The sequence below is a fragment of the Falco rusticolus genome, chromosome 7, assembly GCF_015220075.1.
Source record: "Falco rusticolus isolate bFalRus1 chromosome 7, bFalRus1.pri, whole genome shotgun sequence".
Taxonomy (NCBI): domain Eukaryota; kingdom Metazoa; phylum Chordata; class Aves; order Falconiformes; family Falconidae; genus Falco; species Falco rusticolus.
In genome coordinates this window covers 34,130,520-34,142,797 of record NC_051193.1, presented here as the reverse complement: position 1 = coordinate 34,142,797, position 12,278 = coordinate 34,130,520, and the positions used below count along the sequence as shown (strand labels likewise).

At 42.8% G+C, this 12,278-nt stretch overlaps 1 protein-coding gene across 4 annotated transcripts in view; it reads left to right on the top strand.

Annotated features, from left to right (window-relative positions):
- FBXO34 (F-box protein 34) overlaps positions 1-12,278 on the top strand; it is a 40,325-nt gene that overhangs the window by 17,176 nt on the left and 10,871 nt on the right. For 3 of the 4 annotated variants that reach the window (XM_037393853.1, XM_037393851.1, XM_037393852.1), the window contains one exon: positions 11,342-11,541. In XM_037393853.1, coding sequence (XP_037249750.1) covers positions 11,465-11,541 — 77 coding nt within the window. In that variant the 5' untranslated portion in view covers positions 11,342-11,464. Of the gene's footprint in view, positions 1-11,341; positions 11,542-12,278 lie in introns of those variants that run through there. The other variant, XM_037393854.1, reaches the window with a different exon arrangement.

Genomic DNA, 12,278 nt, shown 5'->3' with positions numbered 1-12,278 from the left:
CACTCTTCTTTCAGCTCTTAGGTTTTTGCATCTTGCTGCTTCTGAGAGCTGTCAGTCACTCTTCTGGCTAAGGTTTAAAAACCAAGATAATGTGGTTTCAGGAAAGGAAAACTGCGGGTGAATCTTTCTATTTAAAAAAAGCCCCTAAACGTCAACCAAAACACAAAACTAGGTGAATGTGTGAGGCTTTTTAACACGCACATCACTGCTGCATTTCTATAAATAATTTAACTTTTCCAGTCTGGTGTGGAAAACTAAGTTCACTTTGACTTCCTAAGATCTCATGCCCCTTGCCCCTCTAAAATCAATTACCAAACTTCCATGGCTGCCTTTGCTTAGGAAGCAGTTGTAGTTACCCAGAAATTACAGGAGTTGTTCAGCACAGGGATCCTCTGGTTTCAGCGCATAGTTTCATCGCTCTGTAGTGTTTTGAGAGGCCGAAGGGTGGGATGCAGCTACAATGACTTTCCAGATTCCTAACAGTGTGAGGGACTGTTTTTAATAGTGATGATAAAAACAGCTATTCCCAGTTGGAGGTTAGTCAGTGGTACAATTATCAGAGCTATGAAATAGTGCAGGGATGGCTCAGAATGGAAAAACTAAGGCTTAAAATGTATTTTCTTGAGGGAGCTGTTTGAAACTTTCCTGCACGCTCATAGAAAATTAGTAAGAGATGTTAAACGGTGAGAGATCAAGCTGATGGGGCTTGGTGATTACTTCGGCAATTTAGTTTTGGGGCTAACAAACTTAAGCTGGCTTTTGGGAGAGGGATTTGGTAGCAATTTGTTGATGAAAGCCAGCATGGTGAGTAGGAGCTCTGGAGCTGGCATGTTTGATTTGTAAGGTTATGGTCTTCTGCTGTATGGTGCGCTCACACCAGCTGCTCCGCTGGGGAGCCTAAAAATGTGCTGAGTATTTTCACAGTCAAGTAATAATCCCCACCTTAAAATCTGGTTTGCTTAAACCATCCTTTTTAAAACACAGTTGTGGGTACCTTATTTTCTGCTTAGTTTCTTGGTGATTTGTTGGTTCTCATTCAAATTTTCTCCATTTTGTCCAAGAGGAGGAAACCTTGAAAAGAGAATATTGATTGTTACTGGTGGGGAGCAGTGGGAAATACAGAGTTAGATAGCAGTATGTATATTTCTCCTTTTCTGTCTCGCTTATAAAACTGTCTGTGCATTAATAAGTCTAAGCGTCTTGTGAAACAAGCCCAAATCTGATGTTTTCAGGTGAACTTTTAGAAGAGTTCTAAAAGGATCATTAACCTGGAAAGAATTGCACCAGAATTATTTCTGGTGTCCTGTTGTAGGTCTGTGCTACTGAATTCTGAAGATGAAACATGAAAAGGGAAAGATATGCAGCAAAAGTTCACAGTTAACAAGGCACTTGAGGGTGCAGAAGCTATCCTTTCCTGAAATTTAGCTGTTATTTTGAGATCTTTCTTTTCTTCTTTAAAGAAGAATGAATTACAGCAGAATTTGTGCTATGCTTGGATTTTCTGAAAATTTAATCATGTTAGTTGCTAGGCATATCAACTACAAAGCTCTGAAAATAAAAACCTATTTTTTACTTCAAGTAACTCTTGAGTTATTAATGGAAAAAGAAATCTTTAAAAATGTAGCCAAAAAAAGATTAAAGATCCACAGAATCGGTAGGTTTCAAAATTAGCTTAGATTTTAAAGAGTCTTTTGAAAAAACATGCAAAAAGATACTGTATTTTATGTTGGTCTACACTGCAGTTTATTGGCCAAAAACCCAGGTTTATCTGTAGCTGAGTTATTTCAGCAGAAGATGTTCTGTGTATGTTCTTCTAAAAATTTGTGTAAAACCAAACAGATACTTTGGCTGGGAAAGAGTTTTAGTGTGCATTCTTGCCTGCCTTCTGTCTTCATCTTAAGCTATTTAGCTGTGGCTTGTGTCAGAGTGTTCAGAATCCGTTCTGGTCTCTTTGAGCAGGTTCTGTGGTTTGCAGGCTGCAAAGCAGTCTGGTGGTGAGAAACATCCTCCACATCCAGATGCTGTTTCCTGGAACATTCACCTGCATTTTTGTGGCCCCAGCTCTGCTCACCAATGCTTCCTCCCTGTATCTGCTCCTGCTGAGCTGTACGTGCTTGGATGAGCTCTGCTGTGTGGTGGCTGGGAGTACCTACTTTTATGTGATGGATAACTAGAGAGTCTGCTTTGCTTACAGGATTGTGCCAAGTGCTGTTGTGAGTCCCACCTGTATTGCTGTGTTATTCCTTCTGTCACTGGTTTGGATTACACCTCTGTTTTGCTGGCTTTGACAGCCTGCTGTCCCGTTTCCTTGCCATGCCATGGGTATGACTTTATACTGCAAGCCTGGAGCTGTTGGAGAGACACTAGCGCAGTGCATGATGGTAGGCAAAAACCATGCTGCTGGATTGAAATGATGGGGCCTCATCCTGCCTGTAGTGAGCAAGTGACTCTGGCACTGTGGCCAATTAATCCTCTAATGAAGAGTGAAGATCGGCAGCCTTTGATGTGCAGTCCAGTTGAAGATGTGTGATTCTTGTGTGTCGTGTCAGTTAAACAGCGCCAACATTAATGGCATAGTCAGGATAACTTTATTTAGGTTTTGTGAAAAGTTGTGTGGTGAGTTATCCTTGGCCAACAGCCGAATGCCCACCCAGCTGCTTGGTCACTCCCCCTCCTCATCAGCACCAGGGAAATAGGTTTAGAGAGTTTAAAGCTCCAGATAAAATCAGGGAGATTACTGTTGTGGACAAAACAAGAGAAACAATTTATTGCCAGTTAAACCTGATTTGAGTAGAGAAAAACAAAGATAAACATTAAACCAACTCCTTTCCTCTTGCATTTCACTGCAGGGGAATACCTGCTCTGCCACAGAGCACCTCCTCCCTATCCTTCTCTGACCTTGGTGGGCTTTTTCCCCTTCCTGTTGAGTATTTTTGCCCCTTCTTAAATATGTTTTTGCAGTGGCTGCTTGGCTGATGGGCTCAACTGTGTGCTGGGGTGGGTCCTGGTGGAGCCAGCTGGAAAGGGCCTGGGGCAGCCCTGACCTCCTCCTGCAGAGGCTGTGTTGGAACCTGACACTAATTAGTGATCTTTTTGGTCTTAGATTGTAGCCTGTTCTTTGGGGGTTTTGTTTGGTTTTAGAAGATACCACTGGAAAGACCAGTGAATCCAAAGCTTGTTGAGAAGGTATTGGGTAGTGGTGTGTCTTGTTTGTTTGCAGGTGGGTGGGTTGGTTTTAGATGAATGATCTATAATCTTAATGAATCTGTTTGTTGGAAGTTTTCTGTCCTCAGCAGATGTAATGATGCACTTTTTTCATAGAACGTTTTATAACAATAGTTTAAACTTCCTTTTACATGAATTCTGTCCTGAAGTTGGGTATAATACTTACTGTAACTTCTCCTGAGTTTGTAGAGCAGAATATGCTGACCTATAAGTTTGAAATGTTGGAATTCAGCATTTTTACATTATGCTTGCAAGGGGAGTTTTCTGTGAAAGCATGGCATTGGGGCATCAGTGTCCTAGTTTAAACAAAAATCTGAAAGGATTTAAGATTTCATGACAAATCATGAGGCATTGGTTCAAAAACTCATGGAAGATGCTAGTATGTGAAAACAAGGTTGATTCAAGAGTGTGATAGAAAAAAATTGGGCATTTTGGATTTCAGAAATACTTGCAACTAATGGCACAGTTACTTCCAAAAGGTTTGGGGTTTGAGTATTGTTACACTTAATGTAGTGTTTGTGTTGCTGAGCAAGACTTTTGTTTGTTGAATTCTGTTTTGGAGACCCTTAGGAAAAATTTGGATGCTTCAGAGATGCCTGGTGAATCTTGTAACATCTCAGCTCGGCAATGGATTGGTAGAATGAATCCATGTGGACAAAATTATGTCATTTTGCTTTGAGTTTTCTTTGTTGTTGTTGTTAGATGTTTTTGTTTGGTGTTTTTGTCTTAGGGGAGAAGTGTTGTTTTTTGGTGTTTCATTTTGTGCCTGTGTCTTGTTGAGAAAATGTCCACAGTGGTGTAGGACAGAAAAATCCACAATGTGACTTTGGTTATAGGGTAAGATTCCACAGAATTAAACAAAAATGAATTATCCCTTGTTCTGCTAAACTATTGAGGGTAGGACCTGTGATCAGGGTATATGGAGTAGTCTCTGTGAAAGAAGAACTTATCAGTCCAAAGGCTGTTTCAAACCAGTTAGAGCCATATAAACCAGTTAAAGCCATGTTTAATTCAGGCAATTAAGTATCAAAGCTGATGAATTTAGTGTTTAACATGGTCATCTTCTCTGGGATTTTCCTGACTAGCAAAGTTCTAAAGAAGGAACTGTATTTATTTACCGGATACTTAGCTGTAGGTTTGGTCTTTCACTTTAGAAGCCATTTACTACCCCACAGAGATATGCACAATTATTGCTGTACATGGTGTGCCCTGGTGCAGGGGGACTTCTTGCCTATATAGTGGCATGTATGAGATTTTTGGTTTCCTGCTGACATTTATTTTGTTGGTATAGGCCAGTAAAATGGCCAGTCCTGTGCTGGAGTACAGAGACTCAAAGATTCGCTTGTAATCAGAGAAGTATTGCAAATGGGTTGATTTTCACTGTGTTGTAAGAGCTGCCACAAAACAGGCAAAGGAAACTTTAAGAATTAGAGTGGTTTGTTATGCTGTGCTGCTGGATCACTAACAAATTTATGGGCAAACTAGTGAGTAATTACTGTCAGGCAGGCCATGTGATGGTCAATTTATTAGATGTTGCAGCAAAAAGTAATCTACCAAATGTGTGCCAAAATGAGTCAAGTGGACCTCTCCAGCCAGGATCCCTAACATCCACAGGCAAAACAGGGTGATGAAATTATTGTTGACAAAGCTAATCTGCCACGTCAGTGTTGTAATAATAATCAGGATCATCTTTAGAGAGCTAATGTTGTGTTCTTGAAAAAGATAGGATGATTCTTCGTGCTGGTTTTAACTGGCTTTCTCTAGAATGGGTCAGGTTGGCTTTATTGGCATTCAGGCTGATTTCTTTCAGGTAGGCTGTTGGTGTTTCTGTCTCTGGTGTTTGTCCTAAAACTGCCTTTATTGTCAATTGTGCATTTTGCAGTCATTTCTACTGTTATTTGCACATACAGGAGCAATCTAGCGAGATCTCAGCCTTAAAAAACGAGGGCACAACGTCTCCAGAGCTCTGGGAGTGCTTCTTTACTATTTTTGGAACCAGCTCTATTACTTCTATTAATAGGGAGGCTTCTGGAAGCTTTCTCCTTCCCCTTGCCCCAAGGAAGCAGCCTTTCAGCCGAGCTTTCATTAATTCAGAATCTGCATGGCAAAACAAATCTAGTTTTACACACTAAATAATTCAGACATAGCTCATGGATCACGTGGCCTCGAATGCGCAGCATTAGTGTCTTCACCCATGCCCTGTAACCGGAGGATGCAGTAGCCATAGCCCTGCTCTGGGGTGGTTAGCTAGCCCCTGTTTATCATTCGGGGCACACAACAGGTTGTGCGGTGACAAGTGCCAGAGTAGGTGGTAGCTTTCTAGAAAGCAGAGTAGTGTGTGATCTGGGTGTGTCACCAGCACTGCAGCAGCATTGGCAAGTAAGGGATTTACTGTTTTTATTTTCCTCTTGGATCAAGCAGAACAAATCTAATGAGCTGGTTCTTAACTTCTTCCCAATTGAGCAATGGATGATGTCCTTACCCAGATTGTGCAAGACATCTGAAACCTTTCAGGAATAGTTGAACAAGAGAAACACTTGTAATATTTTTTTTCCCAATATTAAAATGCAGGGTTAACAAGGTGCAGCAGAGCTTATCTTTATTTTATTTTTACTTTTGTTGGGAGAGGGGATGACTTAGTCGTCACCTAGAGGACAGAATGCATGAGAGCTACAAATTTGAAGCCTTTCATTTGTTGACACGATCTTGGAAGCAAGACAGGTTCTCCCTGTAGTGCTTCATTAGAATAAGCATTTCATATGCTTACTGGTACAGCAAGTAGCGCTGTTTGACAGAAGTGAAGAGTCAAATACTGCCTTGGAGCCCTACATGCTCATTTCCCTGCTTCTGAAACAGTCTGTTTTGCACACTGTGCTTTGTGAACTGTTCCTTTCCACTGACTTGAAAGAAGCTAAAACCCACTTTGTAGCAGAGACCGTTCCTGGTGTGATTCAAGTCAGCTGAGTCCAGTCTGAGTTGCTGGGAACATGGTCCTGCTGGGCTTTGCTAGTGCCTGCCGGGTCCAGGGGTAAGTGGGTTCAGGAAGCTGACCTCTTGTGGGTTAATTTTCTCCTAGTTCAGCTCCTTGAGCTACTTCAGGTGAGAAATCAGATGGGAACCAGTGCTGATAAAGGGGAAGAAGGTGTGAGAGGGGTGAGACCCTGGCATGACAGGAATTAGAGTGACTGAAAGAGTTGTGGGGCTGCACAGTGTTTCGGAGCGTCCATGTGCTGCTCCCTGCTGACATGGATGCCCAAGTTCAAATTTATGTGGGAATCTTCAGACTTCAGTTAAATAACTGCTCTTCTGGTGTTAACAAGGGTCCAGAGTATGGATGGGCGCTTGGTGGAGCTTTGAGAAGGGCTGGAGTGAATTTGGTGGGGAAATGAGCCGAGGGCAATAGTAATGAGGTCCTGCTGCTTGGCCAGCTCTGATTCCTGGTGCCTAGAAGTGGTATGAGTAGGCTTTGGGGTATAAGTGGACACAGGAACATCCCACCTTGTGGACCCCCTGTGGCAGCTTTATTCCTTTTAGATAACATTAGATCTATGCAAATTTACACTTTTTTCCCATCAGACAGTGGGGAAGCTGAGCACACAAGGAAGGTTTCACAAGGCCAGCAATGTCTATGGTGGCTCCCATAGCCTCCTGCTGCAGGTGAAAAAGCCAAACTGCAGTTCACCAGGAGTGGAAGAATCTCATCTGATAGTAGTTAATAATCTTTGCACCTCTTAATGCTTGTGGGTTGGATACAGTGCTTTACTAATTACCTAGCTTCATGTGAGGGTTTGTTGGCAGTTGCGGGTAGATGGGAACACAAATGTGAGGTCACTCTGAAACTCCTTTTAGTTAAAACATGCTTGTTTCCTCTTGCGTTGCGTAAGACTTTCTATTAAATAAAGTAGTAAAACCTAGCTGGTAAACTTAGTGTTAAAAGGTGGTTCTTTAAGGTGTTTGAAATGGGTAGATATTGCATGAAGAACCCTAGAAAGAGAGGGTTGTGTTCCTCTAGGTGTCTAAGAGTGCAGTATGAGGAGCTGGTGTATCACTGCACTGTCCAGCCTAGTCTGGGAGCTGCTGCAGATCGCTGGTTGTTACCACAAACTGTGAATGTTGGGACTAGGGAGAGCTTTCTGCAAAAGCCTCTTGCTCAGGAGAGTGATACTCTTGGAGGTGTCCCAGGGTGGGGTTGGGGGATGGGGTGGTTTGGGGAGGGAAGGAAGGCTGAAAGGTTGGCTATGCTGGGAAATGGCAGAATTGCATGTCTGGTGAAATAAATACTTTGAGACAAGTACCATGTAACAACCTAAACTTGGGCTGAGTGGTGGGGGAATGGATGTGCAACCCTGCTCTTGCAAGAAAACAAAACCCCACACTGATGTCTCTATCATAAGGCCTCAGCACTGGCTGCTCTTTTTTAAATGTTTTTTAAGGAGTGCTTGTCCCCTCATAATGACAGTTCTTTGTTCTGAGTTTTCCTCTGAAATACTTGCCATTGCTTTCTTCTGCATCCTGAGTGTGCTGATGCTCTTTGCCCAGCTGATCCAGTGCAATGGCCCAGCAGAGCATCCTAAAGCTAGCCCTGCATGGAGGTGGGGTGGTCAAATGTGGTTTTACCAGCGGTAAAACTGCTCAGAACCAGTCCCAAGGCCATGCCCTCCTTCCTAGAAAGCAAATTTTCTAAAAGGATGGGCCCATCCTTCGAGCTTGTTGTTTACCAGTTATTATGGCTACTGTTTAAAACGCTTGCTCTTGCAGTGGAGCTTCAGCTACCAGAGTATCAAAAGCTGTAGTGTATTGCCGCACAGATGAAGAGACAGTGACACCCCTGCCCCCATCCATGCTGGCTGAGTTAATACATTTGTTTTCCTAAACTGCAGCAGTGTTCAAAACTGATAAGACAGGGAGTTCTGTGGGACCATTCAGCGACCTGCTGTCCATTGCTGAGAGGACGTGATGCTTAACTGCTGCCAAAATCTGAGTCCTTCCCACATCTTATGCATAAAGGCATATGTTTGGAGGTGGTTTCAGAAAGGGATAACAACACGATTAGGTTTTTAACTTCCTCTTGTTTTGTTTCTCTGTGCATCTGTATTTCAGTTTTCAGGCTGTGTCCAACTCTATGCAAAACTAGCAAATCAACTGAGGCACCTACTGATAAGGATCAGCCTTGGTAAAGAAACACACTGTGGTAGTTAAAGGGCAGTAAGTATCTGTGCTAGCTTGGATGGTGATTTTTTTCTTTTTTTTTTTTTTTTTAATTCACAAGTACAGCTTTTTACTACTTACACAGTAGGAATTTGTCAGTAGCTTGCTGGCATTAATAGTCTTTCAGCTCTTTTCTATAGCCCAGCAGCTAGAAGAGCGGGGGGGGGGGGAAAGCATGCTTTGTATGGAGCTGTGTTTAGATCTGTGCTGCAGTGCCTGTCTGAACTTGTCTGTTTTGTCAGCTTGTGCTTCCCTCTAGTAGGTGCTAGTCCCCTCTTAAACGCATGACATCCCACCATGCGATGACAGTGCTAGGATCGGGGTTGTAGCTGTCCCTGACCTGAACCAGTTTGATGGTTTTGCTTCTCAAGCTCTTTACTGCAAACAAGATATCTTTTGGTTTCAATTTTTTGTTTGGCACTTTTATCATTTACTTCTCAATTGATCTGCAAAAAATTAGGACTAGGACAAAACATCAGGAATAAGGGGGAGTTTTGGCTGTTGAAAAAGTGACTGGCATTCTTGAAATGATATGGTTACACTTATTTGGGTGTGGATATAATCATGTTTCTGTGATATAGTTCCTGCTGAGTCTGAAATGCTAGTGTCAGTAAAGCCAGAAGCAAAGCCAGACAAAAGCTTGGATAAAAGTCAGAATTTCAGTGCCTCTTACTGATGGCTCATGGGAAAGTAATGATTTTCTGTTTAACTTTTGATTTTCATAAAGCACTAGGCATATGCTTTATTTCTCTGTGAATTGCTGTTTGTGGATATGTATTTTGCAGCCCACAAAACATCAGAAATGGCTGGTGTTTTATGCCTAGTTTTCCCTCCTGCAGGCAGGGCCTCCTTGTAGGCTCTGGGTAGTCCAGTGAAGATGGTGTTTAACTACAAAGCTTCAATTTCTGCCGCTGTTAACCGTGGCAGCCTAACTCCTTGTCTTTCTGAATTTGTGGAGTAGAGGGCATGCTCTCATCCCCCCACTCTGCCGGTGCAGTGCCTCGCTCGTCTTCATCCAACATGTTTCTTTGCCTTGTGTAGAGCTCAGCAGAGATTTTTTTTTTCATGAAGACTTGAATGTGTTTATATAATACTTTATAGACTACTTTAGGCTCCTGCTTACTCAAATGTAGGCAAATGATTGACCTGTCATTCACACTCACTAGAGGAATTGCTATGGCAGGCATCAAGTCAGATGGCTCTAAACCAGCTTCTGTTTTCCCTGCTTGGAAAGTCATCCTTCGTCACTTTCTTGGCGAGTGTGGCTACCCAGTTGGAGCGGGCTTTACGTCATGTTTAATATGTGTCAGTGTTAACAGAGGTAGCATGGACTGAATGGAAAACAAAGTGCATCAGTGTCAAGGTGATTCCCCCAAATACCCAAACAGTCTCATTCAGTAACTCCTGAGGAGGTAACAGACCACCAACAGTGTGATGCTCAGGTCTTAGATTGTGTTTACCTGGTGCACTTGGGAGGGCAGCCTGAAGACTTCGCCCTTCCCCCCCCCCCAAAAAAAAAAAAAAGGGGGGGGGGGATGACACGGGACACCAAAAGTGCCAAAAAGGGAAAATGTCCTGATCACAGACTTAACAGTTAATAAATAGCCTACCAGATGACTCATCAAAAAGCCAGGTCTAGGGAATGGGCAAGTTATGGCCCTGACAGGAACCAGGGGAACCTGACACAGGAACAGGGTGGGCTTTCCAGGCCAGGAGGGGTTAGTGGCAGTGCAGAGCTGTAAAACCACACTGGTCAAGCACCAATTACTTATCTTATACACTGAGCTGTGCATATGTAGGTGCTTTTCTGTGTGGAAGTTTTTTCTTTGGCAGGTGTTGCGGAAGGGGTGATGTGAGAGGCTCCATCTCTGCGAGAGCTTGGCTGCCAGCAAGCACAAACCTCCGAACCTCCGGCGAGTGCCTCTGCCAGGCTGCGCTATGGAAATGCCACTGTAGGAATAGGGCAGCGGTAGGAGCACTGGGCGGAGCTGCTGGAAAGGAAAGAACAACCTGCTGTGCTAAATCACAAATCCCCTGGGGACACAGCTCTATAGTTAGCGTCTTCCAACGGCATTTGTTTATTGCAGCATCACTGTGCGTGGTCCTCTAGAGAGGAAGCAGACAATCTTTAAAACAATTGTTGGCAATTCAGGCTTGAGTATTTGAGTTTTTCCAGAGCTCTTTTGCTGTGTCACTCTTTCCTTTTATGTTCCAACTTGAAGGTTGTTTTTTTTTTCACCATCAAAGTACACGAAGGCGCCATTAAGTACATCAAGTGTCTACTCCAAGGACAAGGTGTAGAAGGCTGCAACCTAGTGCGAATGAGAGATAGTGCAGAACAGTTTTGTTCTGGTGAAATCTGTGGTCTTATCTGTGTGTGATGCAAAGACCGGGCAGCTTTCACAAGGCTTGGAGGCTGCATAGTGTCATGTTTTGTCCTTTATGTAATCACCCACATTATTTTGATTAAAATGCTAACGTTGACTCCTGGCAGCATCAAATCTTACTGCTAGCAGCGATTACCCTCCAAAGCTTGATGCAGTGCTAATCAGAAAGATCTTGTGCGTCCTGTTTGCATGGAACTCGGAACACAGCGTGTTCCATGGGAGGTGCCAAGGTAGTGCTGCAGTCATATATAAGGTGAAGGAAGCATTGTATGTGCAGACAGGCTGTTGGGGGGTGTGTTAGTTTGTATTTTAATGGTGTTCAGAAACTCGTGCTGCGATAATGGCATAATGGTGTTAAGTTCTTTTATATTGTTATATATATCTTTTGTATGTATGTATGTGTCTGCATATATGAGTTCATGTATTTTTCTTTTTCTTGGGAAAGAATCCTTGTCCTGACCATCTGTGCTTCAGTTGCTGCTGTACTGGAACGTGATCTTACTTACCGGTTGTTTGTTCAGTTTCTAGGTGGCAGAGACACGGTGAAGCTCTGTGTGGGGCAAGGAAAGCTGATGGGGAAGCCTTGCGTGTAACCCAGGATGGACTGGCTGTGACGGTGTGCCTTAGCTGGAGAGGTAGTTACGATGAAGAGTTCCTGCAGAGCTGGCCTCCACAGGGAACCGCTAAATTCCACATCTTCCACTTTCCATCAAGTCAAACGGTATGAACAGACTGGCTGGCTTGCCCATGGTTAAGTATTTAGCACTGATAACAGCCTTCTCCTTACTTTCCTATTGTCTTGAGTGTCATTCAAATGTTTGGTCTAAATTCTTACTTGCGAATAGTGTTTTATTGTAATCTTGTAATGGCTTAAAAGTAGAAACATTCTTTAGCATTTTTAATTGATAATGACAACTGTAGAGTCACTACAGCTGGTGCTGTACTTGGAGAAATCTTTGGGGTTTTTAGCAACAATTGTAAATTAGTTTGGGAGCATGGTTTTGTAGTAAAAATTGAAGAATGGCTTGTCATAGTAGGCTTTAAAACATACAGTCAGCTTAAAGCAAGTGGAAATACTGGCAGTCATTGTTGCGGTTTGTCTTACTATGGAGTAATTAAATTAGTTTAGGCTCAGATATGGTATTGCCCACTCTCCTGTGTGTCGTCTTAATAAGAAATGCATGATTGATTTCAAACACTTCTGCTTGTGACAATTAAGTGAACGCCTCTCACTGTGTCTCATTATAGGAACACCGTACAGAACAACTTGTCCTTATGCAAATGCAAGAACAAGCCAGTTTGTTTGAGTTCAAACTACTTGAAAATATATGTTTCTCTCTTTTTTTTTTTTTCTTTTTCTGAAACCAAGACTCTTAAACTTCCTCAGTCTGGAGGAAGAGAGCCAGCTTTCTGGTTTCCAAAAGCTGTGTGGGTTTAAAGCAAAATTTAACCTTTGTT